This window comes from Dromiciops gliroides, chromosome 5 (genome assembly GCF_019393635.1).
Source record: "Dromiciops gliroides isolate mDroGli1 chromosome 5, mDroGli1.pri, whole genome shotgun sequence".
Classification (NCBI taxonomy): Eukaryota; Metazoa; Chordata; class Mammalia; order Microbiotheria; family Microbiotheriidae; genus Dromiciops; species Dromiciops gliroides.
The window spans coordinates 66,109,385-66,127,851 of NC_057865.1; the positions used below are offsets into that span (position 1 = coordinate 66,109,385).

The following is an 18,467-nucleotide window of genomic DNA, read 5'->3' on the forward strand; positions in this document are numbered from 1 at the left end:
GTTCATGAGGCTTGGAAGGGCAAGATCAGTGACAGCATAATAAAACAAGAACTTGAGTGAAGAGGCTAGATGGATAACGAATGAATTTTAGTGCAAAATTATAAAATATAATATTAGAATAGAAGGCATAGCAACATCTTAGAAAATCACATATTATAACCAATCTGGATTATATCAAAAATGCAGAGGTGGTTCAGACACATGAGGAAATAAAGAAGCTTTTCAAAAAAATGAGATGGAATGTTAAAGTATTAAAAAGAAAAAATGGACATAAAACCAAGACCTATATTATATGTAATGGAGAAACACTAAAGACCTTTCTAATAAGACTGAGGCAAAACCAAAAATGCACACTTATTAATTTTACTTGATTCAGTTCTAGAAATACTAGCTTTAGGAGGAAGAAAAAGAAATTGTGAAAATAAATATAGTTAGGGGGGCAGGTAGGTGGCGCAGTGGATAAAGCACTGGCCCTGAATTCAGGAGGACCTGAGTTCAAATCCAGCCTCGGATACTTGACACTTACTAGCTGTGTGATCCTGGGCAAGTCACTTAACCCTCATTGCCCTAACCCGAAAAGAAAATAAACATAGTTAAAAAGGAAATAAAATGATCGATCATCTTTTACAGATATGATTTTAAGAGAACTCTATAGTCTATTTCAATAAAAAACAGGATATATAATAAACCAATGAAAAATATTGTGTATATTACCAACAAAATCCAGGAGGAAAAGATATATAAAATTTATTTTCAAATTACTTGAGAACATACAAAATATCCAGGAGTCCACTTATAAAGTCACATAGGAATTATTAATCTACAACTATAAAACACCCTTTAAAAAATAAAGACAGAAAAAAATAGCATTTACTAGCTGTGTGACCTTGGGCAAGTCACTTAACCCTCATTGCCCCGCAAATAAATAAATAAATAAACAAACAAACAAACAAATGAAGACAGACTGAAATAATTAGATATATCAATTGTTCATGACCATACTGTGTCTACACAAAGTGACAATCAATGGACACTTATTAAGTGTCTACTATGTGCTCATCACTACAGATACAAGCACAAAGGATTAAACAATCCTTACTTTTATTTAGCTTACATTGTAATGGAGGAGTTAACAATTAGATGCAAAATATACACAGCATAAAATATAAAGTAAATAAATACAAATATATACAAAATAGGTAACTACGGGGTAGTTTGAGAAGGGAGGCAGTAGCAAGTAGCATAATTAAGTGTTCATGCATAAAATGGCACCAGCTTTATCTTAAATGAAGAGAAAGATTCTGCAAGACGACAAAGAGTATACTTTGGGGAAAGGGGCAGAGGTCAGATTTTAGCTGAGGACTTAAACATTGCACCACCTAGGCTGCTCACTACTAAGCATATACCACAAAGAAATCAAAGAAAAAGGGAAAGTTTTGGCCAACATATACAAAAAAAATTAGTAGCATTTTTTAGTTGTTGTTGTAGCAAAGAAGCACAAGCAAAGTGGGAAATGGCTTAATAAATTATGGTATGTGAATATAATTTAATGTATTGACCATAAGAAACAACAACAGATTCAGAACAATCTGGGAGAGTTTGTATGAACTGAAAGAAAGTGAAGTAAAACCAGGAGAAGAATGTATACAATGACTATATCATTGTAAAGGAAAACAACTTTGACAGACTTAAGAACTACAATGCATTGCATTAATACAATTGTAAGCACAATCTCACTCTAGAAATAACTTTGTATGTACTTTGTATTTGTGTATCTGTGTATTTCACAAATAGAATAAAAGTTCCTTAGGGACAGGAACTGTTTTACTTTTCTTGTTCAGCCCAGAGCCTAGCATAGTGCCTTGCACATAGTAGCCACTTAATATATTTTTGCTAATTTAAAGGGTATTAGATACACCTGGGAATGGGGCATCTAGGTGGTGCAGTAGATAGAGTGCCAGACCTGGAATCAAGAAAGTTCAAATCTGGCCTCAGACACTTACTAGCTGTATGACCTTGGGCATGCCACTTTACCCTGTTTGCTCATCTCTAAAACCTCAGTTCCCTCATCTGTAAAATGAGCTGGAGAAGGAAATGGCAAACCACTCCAGTATCTTTGCTAAGAAACTCCCAAATGGGGTTACAAAGACGAGGACATGACTGAACAACAACCAACCCTCTGAAATGACAACTCCTAGGAATGTGGACAGTTTTCTCCACAAGAGGGTAAGTCTAAGGCTATTGTTATAGAGGCCTTTAGCACCTGGGGAAATAATTTTAAATCAGTTCTTTTCCACTTACTTCCATTTTATAAAACATACTATGATTCCTATGTAAATTAAAATTAAAATGCAAAGAAAAAAATCACTCAAACTATACACATTTTAGGAACTATTTGCCTCTTGGTAAGATATTTTATAATATTACAGTGACTCAAAATCTAGGCTTCATTCAAAAGGACATGACTCGCCATTTAGGTGAAACCTCAAAAAGTTTTCAGTGTGATTTGCAAAACAAGCTCCATTCGTTCACCCTCAGCCCAATGCACACAACACTGAACATCTTAACACACTTCTAAAAATGACCACATATGGATACTGTTTGGAGAGTAAGCATTACAAAGGTAACAATTTTACTTAGAAGCTCAGGAATTCATGTCTTCAGAAAGCTCTGCATGTTTCTGTGCCGAAAAAATGTAAACTATAGTGTAAGACATAACCTTTCCTACTTCTCCTAAAGAACTGGCTGAATAATTACCTTTCATTGGCCAAAGAGTGTTACCAGCTGCTGATACCCAACTCCCTACAATATAGGGCCAGGGGGCCATGGATCATTCACATTGTCTGGCATTTTCCCTCTTCCTCCTACCCAAGGCAAACATCATTTCAGACACAAGTAACATAACCTTCCCAAAGGGTTTACTGTGTGAACTTGAAGCTTCTGGCTCCCTTCACATGGACAATATAATTTTCTCTTAAAGACTACTCCGCTGACAAGTATCTCTTGAAACACTCTTCCAGATTTGAATTGAACTTTAAGTGATGTAACCACCACCCCATTTCTTCTGATACTACTCTCACTCTAATTAAGTGAAAAGTAGGTAGGGAACAGAAGTATTAGAAGAGTTTACATAAAGTGATATTCAACAAAGTCTCAATTTTCAAACTAGGAATAATCATTACAAATCCAAAACAGTAAGTTAAAATAGATTAAGAAAATGTAAAACGTAAGTCAAAACAGAGCAACTATCATTCTTGCTGTTTGCTTCCTAGAATTTCTAGCTTAAGAATATGGTGCAATATAAAAACAATGGACTGGAAATCAGAAGAACTGACTTATAGCTATAATTTGGGCCATTAGCTATTTGTAAACTGAGAGAAATAAGGCTCATTTCCTAATCTAATCTTCATTTGAGCTCTTACTATGTATAAAACATTACAGTGGGCCCTGGAGAGAAAAGAACAGATGCAAGAGATGTTAAGAAGGTAAAATCAATGAGGTCTGGCGTATTACTAGATATAGGGATATGGTGAAGGAGAGTGAAGATATGAGTATGACTGTGATACTGAAAAGACAGTAGTATCTTTAATAAGAGGGAAATTGGAGATGACGGATGGTATAATCAGGGGAAAGAAACTGAGGATATGAGGAAGATAATGAATTATTTTAGACATGTTAAGTTTGAGATGACATTGCTCAGTCTAGATGGAGATGCCCAGCACACAATTGGTAAGGTGGAACTAAAGCTCAGGAGAGATATTAAGGATGGTAACACAGAGTTAATAATCATCTGCAAAGGAATAAGTGCATTCATGGGGACTATTGAGGTTACCCAGGCAGAAAGTATTAAAGGAAAAAGAGAACCCAGCACAGAACCTTAGGGGTATCCACACTTTGTGGGCAAAAGAATTAAGATCATCTAGTAAAGAAGACTTTTTTTTAATGGTCAGATAGAAGATCCAAGAAAATTTCACAGAAACCAAAAGAGAAGAGAGTGTGCAGGAGAAAGGCCTTATTAACAATGCCAAAAGCTACATTGGGATATTAACCAGAAGAATGAAGCCTGAGAAAAGATCTTTGGATTTAGCAATTAAGAAACTATTGGTAAGCTTGGAGAGAGGAATTTCACTTAAGTATAGGCAAATAAACTAGACTGGATGGTAATGACAAGTGAATAGCAAATGAGAAAAAATGAGGTAATAATGTGTGTGACCTTTTCCAGGTGTCTGATTATACAGAAGAGAGACAATAGCTCAAAGGGAAGATATGGTTAAGTGAAAGGGGGTTTTTTTGGTTTGTTTTCTTTTTTAAAATGTGAAAGTAGTTAGTCGTGTTTAAAGGGGAAAAAGTAGAATGCAGCATATAAGAGCTCAAAAAACAAAGGGAATGGTCAACAGTAGATGAGACACCCCTATAGAAAGAACTGATAAAAAGAACACTTGTGGATTGTACATATACAACCAGATTGCGATCTTGTGGGGGTGGGGAGGAAAGGGAGGGAGGGAGAAAAATTTGGAACTCTAAATCTTATGAAAATGAATGCTGAAAACTACCCTTACATATAACTGGAAAATAAAATAAATGTTTGTTGCTGAAAATAAAAAAAAGAGCAAAAAAACACAAAAAACAGTAGATGAGAAAGGATGGGACCGATAATACAAGTGAAAAGGTTGGACAACGAGATGAGCCAAGCCTGTGTAAGAAATTGGAGTAAGAAAGGAAAGAATGAGAGATGTAGAGTGACTTTAATGTATGGACTAAGGGAAAAGAAGCACCTCAAAATGAATGGCCTCTATTTTCAAGCAGGGGAGAACAGACGAAAAGCTCTGCAGTAATAATAAGGGTGCAAATGAAACAAGACTGTTTGGCTACTGCTATGTCTTGGCTATGCACCTGTTTTACCAGGAACAGGGAGCCTCCAGATCTGAATTTCCAAAGCTTTGGGGCCCCAAACTCCCTTTGCTGGGGAGCTAATTCACCCAGCTTGAGAACTTGCCCTATGATGAAGCTGCCTTGATTATCAGAGTGTGAGGAAAACCTCAGCCTTCTATTGCTAAGAGGAACACAAATTCAGACCGTGGTTCATCCTCTCTAGCCATCTAGCAGATAGCTGAGTTTTCTTGCCCTACACACCATGAATAACACTTCACCCACACCTGTCTTTCACCTCTATCTTAGAGAATAATAATCAAAACAATATTACCTTGATACTGAAAAAAGGTGTAAAAATCCACTGCTTTATGCCTCCACTCATAATCTCAGTAACTACTTGCATCAAAGCTCCCTTCCTTGAGCACCATGCCATGGTAAATTTTTAATAAAAGTAAAAGTAAATATAAGGTGGATCTTGGGTTAGTTGTTATTTTTTAAATATCCTACCTGATTATTCTGCTTTTATTCCTGATAGCGTTATAGTTGCACCCCCCCCCAAAAAAAAAACACCACACCTACTTCACAGTTCAATTCAACAAATAATTTTTAAACTAGGGACAGTTCTGGCAAGGGGTGGAGGGGAGAGACTGAGAGAATGCTTAAGGGCCATAACATTCTACTGGGGGGAAACAATTGTTGCAAGAGTGGTCATTTGTCTGAAAAAGCTTTTAAGACTGTAGTGGACTCAAGGTCAAGATTAGTCACCAATATCATGTGGCAGCCAAAAAACTAAATATGATTTTCGGGTATTTTAAGAAACACACAGCTTCCAGGAATAAGGAACTTATTGCCCCACAGCACTGTGCCCCTGGTCAAAGGAGTATTATGTTCAGCTCTGAGCTCTACAGCAAAGAAAGGCAGCTGGGTAGGTAACAGCACTGGAGTCTGCATTCTATGAGGAAAGGAAAAAGGGATAATTAGCCTGGATTAGAAAAGACTCAAGAAACACATAGTAGCTGTCTTCAACTATCTGATGGGATGGGATGTGGAAGGGATTTATTAGACTTGCTATGTTTGGACCTAAAGGGAAGAATTCGGGGCAATCAATGAAAACCATAAAAAATCGCATTTAGGTTTGATGTAAGGAGTAGAGCCAGCCCAAAGTGGAATGGATCACCTTAGAAATAGTAGGTTCAGGGCAGCTAGGTGGCGCAGTGGATAGAGCACTGGCCTTGGATTCAGGAGGACCTGAGTTCAAATCCAGCCTCAGACACTTGACACTTACTAGCTGTGTGACCCTGGGCAAGTCACTTAACCCCAATTGCCTCACCAAAAAAAAAAAAAAAAAAGAAATAGTAGGTTCCCCTACACTGGAAGTGTTCCAGCAGAGACTAAATGGCTACTTATCACTTGGGCTTTAATGGATTCTTTTTTGTGTATGGGCTGGACTAAACAGCTGCTTTCCAACTCTAAAATTCTGTATGAGTTTATGCGGGTGGCCAAGTGACTCAGAATACCTAGAGGCCATCACACTTTTAAGACACATATGAATTTAATAAGGTCTTGCAAAAAGAATACTCTTTATGACACTGTGTAGCCTGACTTTTTGGTTTGGAAAATGAAGTCACAATGAGCATAAAACATTTTAATTAAGGTAGAATGTGTTTGTCTGTTAACACTTTGTTCTCTAAAGGATAATTACCAAACATAGGTAAATTTGAACAATAGTTTCCTCCAATGAGGGTTCTTTTTTATTGCCATGGAACCCACTGACAAACTAGTAAACATCTGCTTCGTCTATGGCTTCCTTATCAGAATAATGTTTTGTTGCCTATATTCATAAGTAAATGAGAGAATAAATTTCATTTAAAGGTTAGTGACAATAAGATCAAATGTTTTTCCCACTCAAGTCCACAGAACTCCTGAACTGTGGGCTTGAAGTTAAAAACTGCTGCTGAAAGAAATTATTATTTCTCTCTCATATTAACAGCCAATTATTAAAACTTGGGGGCGGGGGCAGCTAGATGGCGCAGTGGTTAAAGCACTGGCCCTGGATTCAGGAGTACCTGAGTTCAAATCCAGCCTCAGACACTTGACACTTACTAGCTGTGTGACCCTGGGCAAGTCACTTAACCCCCTATTGCCTGCAAAAAAAGAAGAAGAAGGAGGAGGAGGAGGAGGAGGAGGAGGAGGAGGAGGAGGAGGAGGAGGAGAAGGAGAAGGAGGAGAAGGAGAAGGAGAAGGAGGAGAAGGAGAAGGAGAAGGAGAAGAAGGAGAAGGAGAAGGAGAAGGAGAAGGAGAAGGAGAAGGAGAAGGAGAAGGAGAAGGAGAAGAAGAAGAAGAAGAAGAAGAAGAAGAAGAAGAAGAAGAAGAAGAAGAAGAAGAAGAAGAAGAAGAAGAAGAAGAAGAAGAAGAAGAAGAAGAAGAAGAAGAAGAACTGGGGAGACCCCAGCTTCTTTCCCCTGTCCTGTTTAGGGCTGATGGAAGATAGCATTAACATTCTCCTCATTTTAGGTATTACTCTTCTATCCAACTAGCTCAGGCTCGGGTGGGGCATATAGATTTTTTTGTCTAGGCTGCCCAAAGCTAGGTGTTATAGTTCTCAGCCCCTCAGTGGAGTGAGTTCATTTTTCTTTGTAAAGTATCTTTGAAAAGAATCTTTTAAAATAGATGCTTTTGTTGCTGTCACTTCAAATGCTGTCATTTTCTATCACATACTTCTCCCACCCCATAAAATACTCATGAAAAAGGATGTTTATAGAAAACAAACCAACACATTAATCATATCTAATAGCCTAGGCTTCATTCTGTACTATCACATCTTTCATCAGAGGACAGAATTCTCCCTCATCATCAAGTCTTCTGGAATCAAAATTGGCCACAAGTTCTGATTTGGTATTCTTTTCCTTTACATTTTGTGATCACTGTACCTTCTATAAGGATGACCTATATCAATAAATGAGTAAATATTATGTTGAAAGGATCAACTGGATGCTTCCAGAAGAACTTTAAAAACCTTTCCAATGAAGCTATTCAATCAGGCAGTGGCTGGCTATAACTCCAAGCAGATTCAAAGCTGTCTGTGGCTCCAGAGACTTAAGAATTATCCAAAAGATGATGCATTAGCCTAGACAAAAAAAAAAAAAAATGGCCACTTGTTTTACTATGGCCAATCTATGGATGACTGACAACTTCTCAATACCATATGGGAGACACACCTGTTTAATTATGGGCCTACATATAGTTAAGCACTCTTTATAGGTACCACTCATTACTTTCAATACCAGATACCTAGAGAAAAGCAAAGAAACAAGACAAACACTATTGAATTTCTCTACAAACTTGTGGAAAAGCACATTCTACATAAAGCCAACAGTCCTCTGAAGCATATGGAAAATAAAGACTACTCAAATCCAATTCTTCCTGACTTCAATGCATGCTTTCTATCCACTCTGGTTTCTTTGCTTCTCATAATACTAAAATATCAGTGATAACCAGCTATTCCCTTAAAGAAACTGAGTTTCTTTCTTGTCTTTGATAACAAATTGAACTGCTTCCTTACTCAACTCTGAGCATATTAAGTAAAAGTAAACCTTTTTTGCTTAAGTTGCTTATTATTTTTACTTGTTAAAAGAAACATTCAAGTTTCATCAGCCACAAGAGTGGCTAGTGGAGCCATAGTACAGTAAGCTGACATACCCTTTCCTGGAGCAATGATGGCTGATTTGATTATTGTTCCATAACTGGAAAGCAGGGTAGGAAGGAGGAAACCCAGGTTCAGCAATATGGCTGCTCGGTAGGGCCATGAACTCCAAAACCTCCATTTAAGAGGGTCAGAATATCTCTTCATTTCTCATCTGGATGCACAACTTTAGGAAGTTTTCCATGATGAAAAATACAGTCTTGTATTTGGTCACTTCTAATTTACAAACTAATATCTTCATAAAGCAGGCATGAGTTCCAAAAAGGATTTTAGCACATTCCAAAAGTAACTTTTTTGAATAAAATGTATTTTATTCTGTTGAAATATATGCACCATAACCAAATATTATCACCCAGTTTAAAAATAGGATCCTTGATAGCACACATTTTTGCCACCTGTAGCTTGTTTCAATAATTTGAAGCTAGAACCTCTCAAATTCACTTTTTGTGGCCATTATTTTTGCTCTGTGTACTTTAACAAAAAGGTTAGATAAAAAACACACAGTGTATTTGATAAAAGTAGAATAAACTGGTATTGAAAGTTGGTATATATGTATGTAATATTATATATAGAGAGATGTAATATAGCAAGAAACTATCTTTATTTGAAAGCAACTTAGTAATCAATAAAATAAAATACTTTCTATTTAAAACAGCTACATTTTACAGATTTTGCTACACTATGCCTTACAACTGCATTGCTGTTACTTCAACGTTAAATGTGTTGTTGTTTTTAAATAGAGAAGTAGTATGGCATCACAGATGAAGACAGCTGTGTGACCATGGATGTTACTTAACCTCAATGCCACAGGCCATTTTCTTTTCTTTTCTTTCTTTCTTTTTTTATTTTTTATTTTTTGCAGGGCAATGGGGGTTAAGTGACTTGCCCAGAGTCACACAGCTAGTAAGTGTCAAGTGTCTGAGGCTGAATTTGAACTCAAGTACTCCTGAATCCAGGGCGGGTTCTTTAAACACTGTGCCACCTAGCTGCCCACACAGGCCATTTTCTAAGACTATCATTTGAAGATGAGTTGCTGATCTGCATCATTAGAAGTTTTCATGCTGGCAGTAATCTATATCGATGACACCAAAAATCTAGACAAAAAATGGTTTTTTTTATGACACCAGTTACATATTCCACTAATGCTTTGCTCTGTTGGTACAGACATTATAAATAGTTATGTGTTTTCCTATTCCAGTCTCCCTGGCTGGGACCAGTGAAACCAATGTAAACTAAGACAATTACTGATGAAAGTTCTACTTTTAAATAACATATATTTTAATAGCTACCATCATCTATAAATCTCTTCCCTATGGAAATTTACTAGTTTGTAATGTTCTGAGATAATGAAACCGGCCCTCAATATTCAGTTAAAAATAAATGCCACAAAATATCCTTTTTTCCAGAATATTATTCAACTTATTTTTTAAAGAAGTAATTATAAAATACCTGATTCTATTTTAATATGAAATCCATTTCAACAAGTCAAAAGATGCAACTTTGATACCTCTAAAAAAATAAACATTTTTATTATCAGCAGTCAAAGTTTCAGCATAGCCAAATGGAAATCCCCTTCAAAAATTTCCTAAAGCTGAAATCATTTATTGCAAAAAGCATCATAGGATATGTATAAATACCTTACCATTAAAGACATCCTACATCTTAAAAGCCTAATAAAACAAAATTTGCTTATTTAGCCTCTTTGCAAGATGCCACTGCTTGAAAAAAAATGTCTTTAATTTACAAAACAGAAAAAACTGCAGTCAGAATTCTATCACAGATGGATAGTGAAGTTATTCATTTTCTGAGGTTATTCATTTTCAAGTGCTATTTTTCAATTCTAAACCTCTTCTAACAACTGACAACCGTAACAAATTTTGCTGAATTATGTGTAGGTTCAGATCTTTCTGTGGCATGGATTACTACACCTCCTACAGAATCAACGGAGCGCTCTAAATTCCCCTTCAGCTTGAGTTAAAACTTTCTGAGAGAACTCAATTGATATTTCCAGAAGCATGGATAGTACATTTTCCAGTAAGCTACTTGGTTTCCTTTTACTATTTTAAGCAGTTTGACCATTACCAGGATTGCTTTGCATACTTATGTGTCAAGGTTTGATTTCTGGTTCCTGATCATTTTCATGGCAAAAACACTTCAATGAAATCATCTCCCAAACTGATTTTATTCATATTAACTGCAATATGTTTTATAGAAAATACCATTTTCAGTGGAGGAATGCCAGTAAAAGAAAGCTTACTAGAATTTCAGTTGATTTTGTTAAAGGAAATTATTTTAAATTAATGTGGCTACAGAACTGTTGCCATACTTGACCTCAGAAAATATATTCCTTCTAATTTTTGCTGTGAACATTTATTTATTTAAGCTAAACTCCAGCTCCTGAATGTTGACCATAAAGAAGTCTAAAATTTCCTGCTATTTCATACTCTTTTTCTAAACAAAGGCAAACATATGTTTGCTGCATTAGTATACACTGCCAGAACATCACTATTAAGTGAAATCATCTATGTATTTTTAGTGGAATCTTTAACAACTTCCACCCCTGTCAGAAACTCGGTGAGTGGAAACAAGGCTGTTTTGTTTTCAGGGAGCAACAATCTGATCGCTGGTTTACTAGATGGCGCTCAAAACATTTTTCCATATGCTCTTCTCAAAGAGAATCTGACTTCAGTGTGGTTTACCTTCACCAGTGAATGAAGGCTTTTTTCACCAAACATATCCCAGAGGAAGGCTAGGTCTTCCTGGCTGTCCACATGTGGCTGCAGCTGGGCTGGCAGTGCAGTCAGCAGCTCATACAGACCTATAAAGTGAAAATAAAACACAAAGTGTAATCTAAGGGTGATCTCATTAATTTTGCTTCACAGGTCTGTGTAACTGGCTGCCTGAGGCATGTCATTCTAACTGGATAAGAAGTCTGGGCCATCAAGCAAAACATTTATCTAAAGAAGCAGAGTAAGCATTCTCTTTTAAGTTCCTTAGAAGCCTATAAAAATGCAACAGTTTTTACCCTTGTCACAGTTGTCAAATTTCTCTAACCACTTCTGTTTACTGAACCTTACATAGAAAATGTATAAAGATTTCCAAAGAATTAAAAGGAAAGAAGCATACATTCCTTTTCTTGATCATTATTACATTTCCCTTAATCTTAGCCAAAGAGCAAAATGAGTCATGAATAGGAAAAACTTCCTTAAAAGAACAGAAAATGGAAAGGATCATCTATTAAAAAGTTTGTGGTTTGCCTAAACATTTCTTGCTAATATACTGCTTTTAAAACATCGGTCCTATCTAAAGACCAAAATAAAGTTCCAAAAGGCAAGACAAGAGGAAAAAAAATGCATAGCTCACCATTACAACAATTGGCTGTAAAAAAAATCCAAGTAAAACACGTATTTAAGTTTGACTCTAATATTTAGGCTTGCAAAAATGCAGCCAATATCCCCTGAAAGAGTTAAAGTAGTTGTTACCCCTAGTTATTAGTGGCACGCCTCACTGAAAGTCTCATGGGGACAGACAGCAGCACAGTGCTCCACAGTAGCAGAAACTATCCATCACGCAGAGGTCATCACACCGCTGTCCAAGAAATGTAGACACAGTGCTCGCAGGAGCCCTGTTTAGGGAGGTAACCTGGCATGGGTTGATATCAATTCATAGCACATGTTTCATTTTCCAGTGGGATTACTTGGGGTAAAAAGGACAAAATGCCTTTTTCTCCTGTCTGCTGTCTACAAAAACACCAATAACCTCCTGGGATCTACTATACAGGGTAGAGGTCTTATTTTTAGTCTGAGTAAGTACTGCTGTTCATCACAAGGACAGCTTTACTAGATATTTAACTAGGAAAGCACATTATGGTAAATTATGGATTAATGATGACTTTGAATATAAGCTGTATAATATATGATGGTTAATATTCCATTAATCAGTAATATTTCAAAGTAGCATTGAAGAATTAGGTGAAACGTTGGAAATTAAATGCTGAAATTCAAAGACTGGGTTAATCAGCAAGTTTATTTTTATCATTGGTTTTAAAAATATAATATTCTAGAAAAAAGGAGGGGATTCCTTCAATTACATTTTGTTCTGAGATCCAAATATCTTTGGTGACACATTCATTTCCTACAATAATCCTTAATTTTAATTAAATTGGCTCTTATACTTCAAACATTTTGTACATAAATATGTGTGCGCATATAAAGAGTGATTGCTAGATGGAACTCAAAACACTGCAATTCTACATACTATAAAACATCCAAAGATCAAACTAAATTGTTGGCTCATAGTAACTTGATTAAAACAAGTTAATATAAATAGATATGTGCCTTGTGCAGATAAGGAACAAGAATGATTGTTCTAATAAACAAATGAGACAACCTTAAATGGAATTAACATTGATCTGAAGAGGGAAGAGTTCTGAGTGAGGTTCCAGAAAACTGAGGTTCAACTCATTAAAAACCTTTTTAATTTCTCAACCAATAAGTACTTACTAAGCCCCAATTTGCCAGGTTTAGCTAGGTGCTAGAGATACAAGTACAAAGAAAGAAACAATCACTACTCTCAAGAAACCTACCTTCTAACTGAGCAGAAAACAAGCACTTATACACACACACACACACACACACACACACATATGCATGCATGCACAGCATCAATATGAAGTAAATTAATGCAAATATATACAAAGTAGTTAAATACAAAGTGATTTCAGAGGGAAGGCATTAAGCAAGTGGGAAGGTCAGGAAAGGATAGAAGATGTTACTTAAGCCGTCTCTTGTCCCTCTTTTAGAGGGACTCTAAAATGTGGAAGCAATGAGTGAGTGCATTCCAGACAAGAGGGACAGCCAGTGCTAAGGCATGGGGACAGGAGATGGAGTGTCCTGTGTGAGAAATAGAGAAAAGGCCAGTTTGGCTGGATCCCACAATAAAGGTAGGGAAGTAACATACAAGGAGACCAGGATTAAATATAAAATCTGACACCACTCTAATCCTAGCAGCAAAAGGAAGCCAACCACTAGAATTGGAGTATGGTAGTCATGTGGTCATATCTGTGTTTAAGGAAAATTGATTTGGCAGTAGAATGTAGGCTAGACTAGAATGGTGAGAGACTTAAGTCATGAAGGCTGTTTCAATAATCCAGATGGAAAGTGAGGAGGGGCTGAAAAGGTGGTAGTACTAAAAGGAGGGAGAAGGGGCCCAAATCCAGAGGTTGGAGAGGTAGAAGCAGCAAGTTTTAGCCAGCTGATCTTCAGAATCTTCCTAAGATAATTCAAATTGAAAAGGTTTAATTTTCTGTCATGGCACTGGTATACTGTCCAAATTTCAAAGGCAAACAACAATTAAGTCAGCACAACAGCTCTGTAGACCTTGAGTTTGATGTGCAACCCAATGTCTTTTCTTCACACTTCCTTTTGGAGCCTCCCAAATTCTACCTCTGGCAATGTGTGCATCAACCTCATCATCTATGTGGATATTCCTGAAAAGTATACTGCCAAGGCATCAAAATCATTCCAAATTTCTCCCTTTCCTGTAACCAATGGCTCCACATGTGGATGTTGCAGTGTGGGCTGATGGAAAACTACTGTTTCCATTGAAGGCACAATCATTTGTGAACAAAAAGTCACCCGTCAACTTTCCCTCCACTTTAGTCTTGGCTTGTAGCCTTTTCCAGTTGAATAGTCTGTCATCAATGTAGTAGCTGACCTTGATGCCATTTCTGTCTTTGTTGAAGGCGTCTAACAACACTGGGGAAAACATCATGCTAAAACACATGGAAGAAAGCACATAAGCCTGCTTCACTACAATGGTGAATGGGAAAGTGTAAGAGAAGTGACCATGCGAGCACGCCATCATGAAACTTGCAGCACAGAGAGTGGTGGAACAGTAGGAGAATGTCAGCATTTGTGAGTAATTGTGCTAAGGTGTGATCATCCCTATGTGTGGCTGAGTTGCAGCAGAAGACTATGTTGTTGAATTTAAGGACACTGTAGAAGCAGTGACTTAGGGAGATTGAAGGAACATCTATGTGGATACTGAAATTCTGTAGTGAGGAGGAGAGGTAGATATTCTATTTCAACTCTGAAAAGAAATAACATACCACTTCAACTCTTCTTTGGAAAAAAAGTTTGGGTCTACCTATCTTAAATTTTTTTTCATCATTCTAATTTTGAAAACAGTTTTTTCACAAAGCAAAGAATCAAAAGGCAACTACAACAGGAATGGATTGTTTAAGTATAGGAATTTCTGGCAGTCATAAGAAGCATTCTTTTACAATCTTACCTATTTGATATACTATGGATTCTTTAAACTAACATTATTATTCAACTCTAGTATAACATGCCTAATACCATCTTTCTATAAAGTGATTAAGATGTAATTTCAATGAAATGCTTCCATTCCATGGCATATAATTGCAGAGGAACACGGATTTGATTCCCCCCTATCCCAGGTCAATTGATGTAGCCATGAGATGTAGTTTCAGATGACAAGGTATTGATATCGTACAAGTTGTTAAAAGCCAGCCCTCCCTTTATATCACATTATTATTATATTGTATTTCATATATTATGTTAATATTATTATTTATATTTATAGAATAGCATAGCACATCCACCCCTCTTTGACTGAAGCAGAGAAGGCAATGGGATTGGCTGAGGTTTAAAAACTGGCCAAACTCTCCTGTGGTTCTAAATAAATAAACCCAAAAGATAACTTACCATTTTGAGAGTCAGGGACAGTGGAGGCAGGAGGTAGCAATAGGGAAAGAATGCTCTTCATCTCTTGGGGAGGTGGGAAGGGGTTTTTCACTCTTCCCACCCCCACAACGGCCATAGTACATGGCATTGGAGCAATTGGCCTAGAGGAAATCGTCCTATCCAGCAGTCAGAGTTCAAAGCATAGTTGAGGAAGAAAGATGGATACAGAGAGAAAAACAATCAAAGGCAGAAATAGTTTCAAGAAGCATGACTCCTGACAGCAAAGAAGAGAACAAGCTAGGCTTGGTAATTGAAAGTTGAGATACAAAGAGGAGCAGTCCCTGGGAATCTATCTAAGTAGCCTGTCCGACAGAGCTACTTACTACTTATAGGAAAGTTTTGTGAGAACTCTACAGAAAAATATTTCAAGGCCTAGTAGTAACACAGTAGTGAAGAGTCTTCGTCTTGCATTTCCCATTTGTGGCTCATTATCATTATTCTCAAAATCTGATCCCATTTTTCCTATAGACACTGTATTTATTAGCAAAAGATTGTGGCCCAGTTTTCTGGGAAAGTGGAGGGGACGTACTATTGTTACTAATTTTACTATTCCATTATAATAAATGCCTTAGATAAGAGCTAACTGGGTCTGCTTAATGACTGTTAGTGGGAAGCACACCAGTTGGGGTTCATAAACTGAAGTTTCAGGAGTGGATGTCACAGGGTGATGTCAGAGACATACTCCCCCCTTTTGGAGTGATACTTGCTTCTCTTGAGATACAACCTACAAACCACTGATTCTTGAGTTGGGGGTGTAGCCCAGAGAGGATCTTACATGATAAAAGAGAAAACTTATTTGACTAATACAAAGTAATCAGAACCACAAAAACAATACACACAAAAACTATAACATAAATAGAAAGAACAACAGAACCAAACCAATTAAAACTAAATGCTATGAAATTATAAGGACCAAGCTTGGACCCAGCCAAAAAAAATGAGAAGATACCTCCCTCACTTCTTTGCAGAGGTAGGAAGCCTCTACTGCAAAATATTGCATTTAATGCCATCCTTTTTTTTTATATGCTGGTTAGTTTTGCTGAACTTGTTTTTTTCCCTTCTTTTAAAACTCTTTGTTATAAGGACAGCTCTTTGAAAGTTGGGAGAGGGTAAGGATAAAATAGGAAATGTAGTTAATGTGGAAACAAGACATGGCAATAAAATTTTTAAAGTTTCATACAACCTGGCTCCAACCTACTTTTCCTGCTTTATTATGTATTATTCTTCCTACACTCTTACAACCCAGTCAAAAGTGGCCTTCCTTCTGTTTCTCACACATAACACTTCATCTCTCTTACTCTCTGTGAAATTTGCACACTGTCCCCGCTACCTGGGTTGCACCTCCACTTCCCCACCACTGCCTCTTGGAATTCCTAGTGTCCTTTAAAACTCAGCCCAAGAGCTACCTCACCCATGCAGTCCTTCCTGATCTCCCAGCTAAATGCCTTCTCCTTCCAAAATTAGTATGCATTGGGGGCACCTAGGTTTGGGGGAGGGGAAGCTAGGTGATGCAGTGGATAAAGCACCGGCCCTGGATTCAGGAGCACCTGAGTTCAAATCTGGCCTCAGACACTTGACACTTACTAGCTGTGTGACCCTGGGCAAGTCACTTAACCCTCATTGCCACACAAAAAACAAACAAAATTATTATGCATTTCTTTTGTCAATTTACAAGTAGTCAACTCTTTAAAAGAATATAAATCCTTTGAGGGTTTGACAGATTTCTCTACCCTATCTCTGTTCAGCTCTAATACTTTGACCATCACAGGTTCTTTATTTTCCTTAGGAGTTTCTACTCTTCACTCGGCACCTCTGGCACTAAAAATACCAGATCTAAAAGAGTTGAGTGAGCAATAGATATGGAAAAGATTAGAAGAGCTGCTAGGCTAGGGGCAAGTGACCTTTTAAACTTCATATATGGATCTCCAAAACCTATTTTTGTTAGCAATCAATCCCCTGTTCAATTAAACTTCTCTATAAAAATACACTCACTCATTGGTAGTCACAAGAGTACATTTATATATAGTTCACTTTATATGATACCTATGCCCCTAAAAAGTGGTATCATCATTAACAAATATTCATGCCTACCATGTATAAAGCACCGAGCTGGAAACTAAGGGAACAAAGAAGTATAAGATTATAAGCCACCAAGGACAGAGTCTGGACTTCTTTGTGGCATATATAAAACAGATAAATAACCCTATAAAATAGCATGTGATTCAGTAGTAAATGACTATAGTAATCTACTGTTTGATAAACCCAAAGACTCCAGCTTCTGGGATAGGAACTCAGTATCTGACAAACACTGCTGGGAAAACTGGAAGAGAATATGGAAGAAACTAGGCATAGACCAACATCTTACATCATATACCAAAATAAGGTCAAAATGGGTACAAGATTTAGAAACAAAGGGTGATAGCACAGATAAATTAGAAGAGGAAGGAGTAGTTTACCTCTCAGATGTATGGAGAGGAAAACAATTTATGTCCAAATAAGAGAGAGAGATTATTATGAAATGCAAGATGGATGACTTTGATTACATTCAATTAAAAAGGTTTTGTACAAACAGAAGCAATACAGCCAAAATTAGAAGGGAGGCAGAAAACTGGGAAACAATTTTTACAGCCAGTATTTCTGATAAAGGCTTCATTTCTAAAATACATAGGGAACTAAATCAAATTTATAAGAATCCAAGTCATTCCCCAATTGAGAAATGGTCAAAGGATATGAACAGGCAGTTTTCTGATGAAGAAATCAAAGCCATCTATTGCCACATGAAAAAATGCTCTCAGTAGCTATTGATTAGAAAAATGCATATTAAAACAACTCTGGTGGTAGCTAGTTGGCTCAGTGGATAAAGCATTGGCCCTGGATTCAGGAGGACCTGAATTCAAATCCAGCCTCAGACACTTGACCCTTACTAGCTACGTGACCTTGGGCAAGTCACTTAACCCTCATTGCCCTGAAAAAAACAAAATAAAACAAAACAACTCTGAGGTACCACCTCACACCTATCAGATTGGCTAATATGACAAAAAGGGAAAATAATAAATGTTGGAGAAGCTGTGGAAAAATTGGAAAACTAATGCATTATTGGTGGAGCTGTGAACTGATCTAACCAT

General features: G+C 37.0%; 1 protein-coding gene across 4 annotated transcripts in view; it reads right to left on the reverse strand.

Annotated features, from left to right (window-relative positions):
• The window catches only part of MPP7 (MAGUK p55 scaffold protein 7), a 229,527-nt gene that overhangs the window by 134,859 nt on the left and 76,201 nt on the right, over positions 1–18,467 (reverse strand). For all 4 annotated transcript variants that reach the window (XM_043967389.1, XM_043967388.1, XM_043967387.1 and 1 more), the window contains exon 3: positions 11,275–11,393. In XM_043967389.1, coding sequence (XP_043823324.1) covers positions 11,275–11,393 — 119 coding nt within the window. The remainder of the gene's footprint in view (positions 1–11,274; positions 11,394–18,467) is intronic.